This window comes from Phragmites australis, chromosome 18 (genome assembly GCF_958298935.1).
Source record: "Phragmites australis chromosome 18, lpPhrAust1.1, whole genome shotgun sequence".
Taxonomy (NCBI): Eukaryota; Viridiplantae; Streptophyta; class Magnoliopsida; order Poales; family Poaceae; genus Phragmites; species Phragmites australis.
Genome location: NC_084938.1, coordinates 16,950,747 through 16,956,330, shown reverse-complemented (window position 1 = coordinate 16,956,330; position 5,584 = coordinate 16,950,747). Strand labels below are relative to the sequence as shown.

Genomic DNA, 5,584 nt, shown 5'->3' with positions numbered 1-5,584 from the left:
TTTTTTCTACTACATTTCATCCTCAAACTGATGGACAAACAGAGGTCGATAACCACACATTATCTACTATAGTGTGGACTATTTTAAAGAAGATTTTGAAGATGTGCGAAGAGTTTTTACCACATATTAAGTTTGCTTACAATAGGTCGGTAAACTCCACCACCAAGGTAAGTCCATTTCAAGCAGTGTATGTTTTTAATTCCCGTGCTCCTCTTGATTTACTATATTTGCCCACTTTTGAAAAACTTAATTGGGATGCTAAGAAGTGTGCATAATTTATTCTTAAGCTGCATGAAAGGACTAAAGATAATATAGAGCGCATGACTAAAAAGTATAGAATTGTTGGAAGTAAAGGTAGGAAAGAAATTAAATTTGAACCCAGTGATTTAGTTTGGTTGTATTTGAGAAATGATAGGTTTCCAAAATTAAGAAAATCAAAATTGATGCCTATAGTTGATGATCTATTTAAGTTAATTGAGAAAATCAATGATAGTGCACACAAATTGAATCTACCTATAGATTTTGGGGTTAGTCCAACATTTAACATTTCAGATTTGTAGCTATACTTGGGAGAAGAAGATGAGCTTGAGTCGAGGACGACTCCAATTCAAGGGGGATGATGATGAGGACTTCACTCCTTCGGATACGTGCAACACTACTCCTAAGGGTATACAAGGACTAATTACAAGAGCACGTGCATAACAATTAAAACACCAAGTGAAACCGTTCATCGTTGTTCATGCTTTCCACTAGGTATATTCATTCCCCGCTGTTCATTCTTTCTTGGATGGGTCGCTACTAAACTTTTGTAATGTCTAGATGCTTAGGAATATGGGAGAAGCATCACAAGCTCACCTGCACATTATCTCTCTAAGGCTAAGTCTACTCGAACTCAAAGTCGAGTTCATGTCAAACTCCAAATTTGGTTCAGAATTTCAGGATAGCATTTCAATAAAATAGGCATAACTTTCGCATACAGAGTCCAATTAAGGCATTTTGGGCATGCTAGAAAGCTTATGATGAGCCCTTTCTAATGGATCTAGTCTGACCATTAGATTATGTATAGATTAACTAGAATCGATGAAATAAGGTGTTGTGTCACCATTGTGGGCCTTGTCGGGTCTTTTAAGCATGTCAGGGTTAGAGTCCAAACTGTGTACACCTCTACCCACGACCACATAACCCTAGGTTGACCTCCTCACATCCCCCTATATATATACAGTAATCATCGTACTTAGACTCAGGTTTTTCTTAGATTATTTTATTTTATACAGTTACGCCGCTTGTTGGGTTTATGGAACCCCAACTTGTATTCTTCATTGGTAATTAGTAATATTCAGATTGCATCTACCGTGTTATTTCTTGTGTTCTTAATTCGCTTGCAAGAAAAATCTTATTGGCGAGGTCAATCATGTTTGGCACGGTTGATAACCACAGAGTAGTGGTGTGGTTGTTGTGAGGGTTTTCGATATGTTTTGATCAGAGCCTTTATATCATCAACATCAAAACTCCACCAAATTGACATATCACATTACCTCTCGGATGATTGGGCCATACTCTCATCAAGTAGCCAGTGTCAAAGTGGTGGAGGTGGCTGCCGAGGCTTTGATTGGCCCATACACGAAGGTCGAGCATGATGAGATGGTAGAGAATGAGAAGTTCCCATGGTTAAACCGCATAATGGATCTTCGTGACATTGGGAGCGGAGGCTCTAGGGAACGGTGTTTTGACTAACGACGTAAAACAACTTGAGACCACAATCTCCTGCTTTATCATCATGTCGCATTTAATGCTCGACGCATGCAGGGTAGTTGACGTTGTACCCCAAAGAGCTCGGCTCCTCACAATGCTACCGTAGTCATAATATTCTGACAGGAAAAGATTCTCACCACTACCCGAAATATCCACTACGACGTTTCAACTTTTAAAACCAACCAGTGACAAAAAATTTTCCTTCCAAAGGGCAAAGCTAACAGATCAACTAGACGATCTAGCCAGATGGAACATCTTCTCGTGGACTCCCTTGGGAACTCGGAAGTGTTTGAAATCCCGAGTAGATGATCTAAGTGTGCCAGAAAACCCGGTTAGATGCTTCACTCTGATCGGGGACACGAGTCCTACTCGATGATGTGGTTGGACAAAAAGCTTATCTTTGTAGGCCATATACTTAATCTGTCGAAGCCTCATTTTCCGTACTGATGGGGGCTTGACGTTAAATAATGGATAGTTACTATATCCGGGCACCCTAGGATTTCTCGTAATTCTCAGGGCATATCTTTATCTCTAAGAAGGGAATCCCTAGATGAAAGAAAACTATATGTAGGTACCAATGCATCCTAAACTGGGAATGTTTATCTCCAAGAATAGAAAAAAAGAGTCTAGAGAACATACGACACCCCTATAAATATACAGAGCCAAGGGGTCCTGCAGAGGACAAGCTAAAACAGAGATTACACACTCAAACAAGTCGAGTGCAAGCCAAGAGAAGTCGGGCAAGGAAGTCGACGACTAGATTTAGATCCATGTAGGCTAGCTACACCCCCTGTAACATACTCATAACAATACAAGACAAACACGACGTAGAGTTATTATCCTCTTGGAGGCCTGAACCTATATAAAAACCATGTGTATTCCCTTGCCATCTATCTACTCAAAGTATTCCTTATTTTTCCATCAAATTCGTTAGATCGACGATTCATAAATCGTCAACACAAATACCAAAAAAATAATAAGCTTGTAGTGAAATGTGTTGCTTCTTACTTTAAGCATTGATTGTACTTAATATAATTTTATTTGCTATGGGGTACTTGAATGTGCACAAATTAAATGGCAAGTGAACAATACATCCTTTATTGTATCTGAAGTTGAAAGTTGTAGATTCCAAAGTAAATTCTGAATATTCAAGCTAGAGATTTCAAATTTAGTGTTCATAATTTTAAATTTAAGGTTTTACTAGTTAAACTGTGTTCACCAATTACTTCACGGGTGAATGTTTGAAATTTGAGTTGAAAGTTTGAGTACTTAAGTTAAAAGTGAATGCCAGTCTAAATTTTGGATCTTCGAGTAGAAACTTCCATTACCTAGGAAGTGTTCAATGGAGAACTAAGTAATTAATGTCGGAAAGAGGCTCTCTAAAATATATATTGATCTAAAATCTAAAATATATACTGATACAAAATAGTCAATTACGTACCGTTTGGCGTGTGGTTGTCAAGTCGGTCTTCCTTGCCCGAGCAAGAAAGATCCGATCGAACGCACTAGGTTTAGTAGCCAGGGGTGGATCCACTTTGTATGTCTCTAACCTAACAATTAGGACATTTGGATTCTTAATAGGTCAGTTCGAGATACTCGGCTATTTTCTTTCTAGATCCATCACTGAAGCTAGCTCTGTAAAACCCGGGTCCTCTAGTAGAATTTTCATGTTCAGGAGGAAGGGGAGGTAGCGCCCTCGCCGGCTGTCACCGGTTTGGGATGGGGTGCAGTTCTGGGATGGATTGTGGGAGGGAGAAGGGAGAGAAGGGAAGGGGACCAAGGTATCACCTTGTATTTGTGGGCTCCACAGGAAAATGGGAAGCTGTCCATGTCTTGTGGGGGTGGAGAAGGTCGCGTGCACACTGTAAGAAGTAATTTCGCTTCTAGTAGAGCCCAAATAAAATTACGACGATCATATCGGCCATGTATGAACAAACTCAACTTAAAAACAACTTACTATAAAGAGGTATATGTATGCACGATGGACACTCTTCTGAAGTTCTATTACCTTGTTACATGATAAAATGAATGATACAAAGATTCAAGGTACATTATCTTTGGCTACAGGATAATTACAGTACTGACAAATCCCCATAGTCCCTCAGCACATTATTATTAGTAAAAATGTGAAAATTGTAATCCTGCTTAAGTGAACTTGTGCTCTTAATCCTTAAACTTAGTGGAGCTTTTCAATTGACCAAAACAATCTAATTTCTACATCCTCTCTCTCACAAAGAAATTAGTACATATGCATGCATATGGTGTCCGTGCATAAGTACGAATAGTGGAGGGTGTTCAATTCATTAGAACGAAGAAAAGCCTAACCCTAGTTTGCACTGCGACGACTCAGCTGCCTTTTGTGCAGCTTCACCTGCGGAGATGTTATTCCTGGCACCCTCATCCTGCAGCTCATGCTTGACGGCAACGCCAGGGTTCACATCCACCGCATTGACGCCGATGTTGGCGTTCACGTCCACCTCCTGCAGCTCCTGCTGCATGTTGAACACGTCGACGAGCGTCGCCGCCTTGATCTCGTAATCCTTCTGGTCAATCTGGCAATTCACGTCGATCTGCTGCGCAAGCCCTTGCCCCTCTTGTACCGCCGGCGGCGCTAGATCAACCTTCTGATCGGCGGCGTCAAAGTCGAATTGTTGCATGCCCTCGAGGTTAATGTCGGTGGTAGGCTTGCTGCTTGCGTCGTCGCTAGCTGTGGCGTCGTAGTAGAAGTAATCAAAGAGTTGTTGCTGGTGCTGCTGATCTTGCGGGCTGTGACCTTGATCGTGTGGTCGATGGTCGGGCTGAAGGATCGCCGCCGCGTCGGCTTCGTGGTTCGTGTAGAGTGCATCGACGACCTCCTGCTCGGCGTTGAGGAGGAGTGGCTGGTTGGAGGACGTGACGTCGAGGTTGGCCATGCCGCCTGGCGGAGGCTGGATCGCAGTGGCGTCGGCTGCTTGGCGGTAGAGCGCGAGGTGGTGGAGGACGGCGGAGAGCTCGGCCGTCTCGATTTCGAGCTGGCGCTCGAGGCTGAGGATAAAGCGGTAGCAGCCGCCGACGGGGTCCTGCGCGCGCATCTCGGCCTGGTAGATGAGCGTGCCCATGGCTTCAGGGCAGAGCTCCGGCCTGAGCCTGCGGAGCGTCTTGAGGATATTGCTGACCCCGAAGAGGCGGTGCGCGTTGAGGAAGCGGCGCTGCTGGTCAGCTGGGAAGTACGGCGCGAGCGGGCAATCGGGGTTGCACTTGCGCCGCTGGTACTTGCACGCCGCGCACGCCTGATTCGTACTCCCGCTCCCGCCGCTGCTACCTGTGCCTCCGCCGCTGCTGCGAGGAGATCCGCTCGTCGAGTGCGGGGAGCGCGCAGTGGGGGTGGGATAGGGGTGGTGGTGGTGCGAGGAGAGCGACGTGATCGAGGAGGCCCCGGTCGTGTTAATATGGAGGTCCGGGACGTGGGAGGGGGCCGTGGCGGGGGAGGAGGCGGATGTGGTCATTGTCTCACCGCGCGCGCGAAGGTAGCGGCAATGGCGAGGTGACGAGCTAGCAGCGAGGTCGGAGGCGTCGGTGGAGGGCTGGCCCCGGCGCCGTCGTAGGAATAGGAGAGGCCTGGCGGGCTGCCCGCGCCATTAATCGCCGCTTGGTCCTTTCTTGGTGATGCCTATTAAAGGAGAGGAACCGTTCATGCATGCATGGATGTGTCGCGTCGTGGAGAGATGGGAGTTGGATGGATGTGGTGTAGGATCGATATGATCCATGGAGGATGGGAGTGGAATGGGTCGTCTGTGGGTGAGCTCCGACTCCGAGCAAGGCGGGCTTACGCGGGCGGATCTTTAGTTGCCAC

The 5,584-nt window shown here is 45.5% G+C and overlaps 1 protein-coding gene across 1 annotated transcript; it reads right to left on the bottom strand.

Moving 5' to 3' along the window:
• Positions 1–4,055: 4,055 nt before the first annotated feature.
• On the bottom strand, positions 4,056–5,237 carry LOC133898574 (LOB domain-containing protein 20-like). The gene has a single exon (XM_062339280.1). It carries the CDS (start codon positions 5,235–5,237, stop codon positions 4,056–4,058), a length of 1,182 nt encoding a protein of 393 aa, XP_062195264.1.
• Positions 5,238–5,584: the final 347 nt, after the last annotated feature.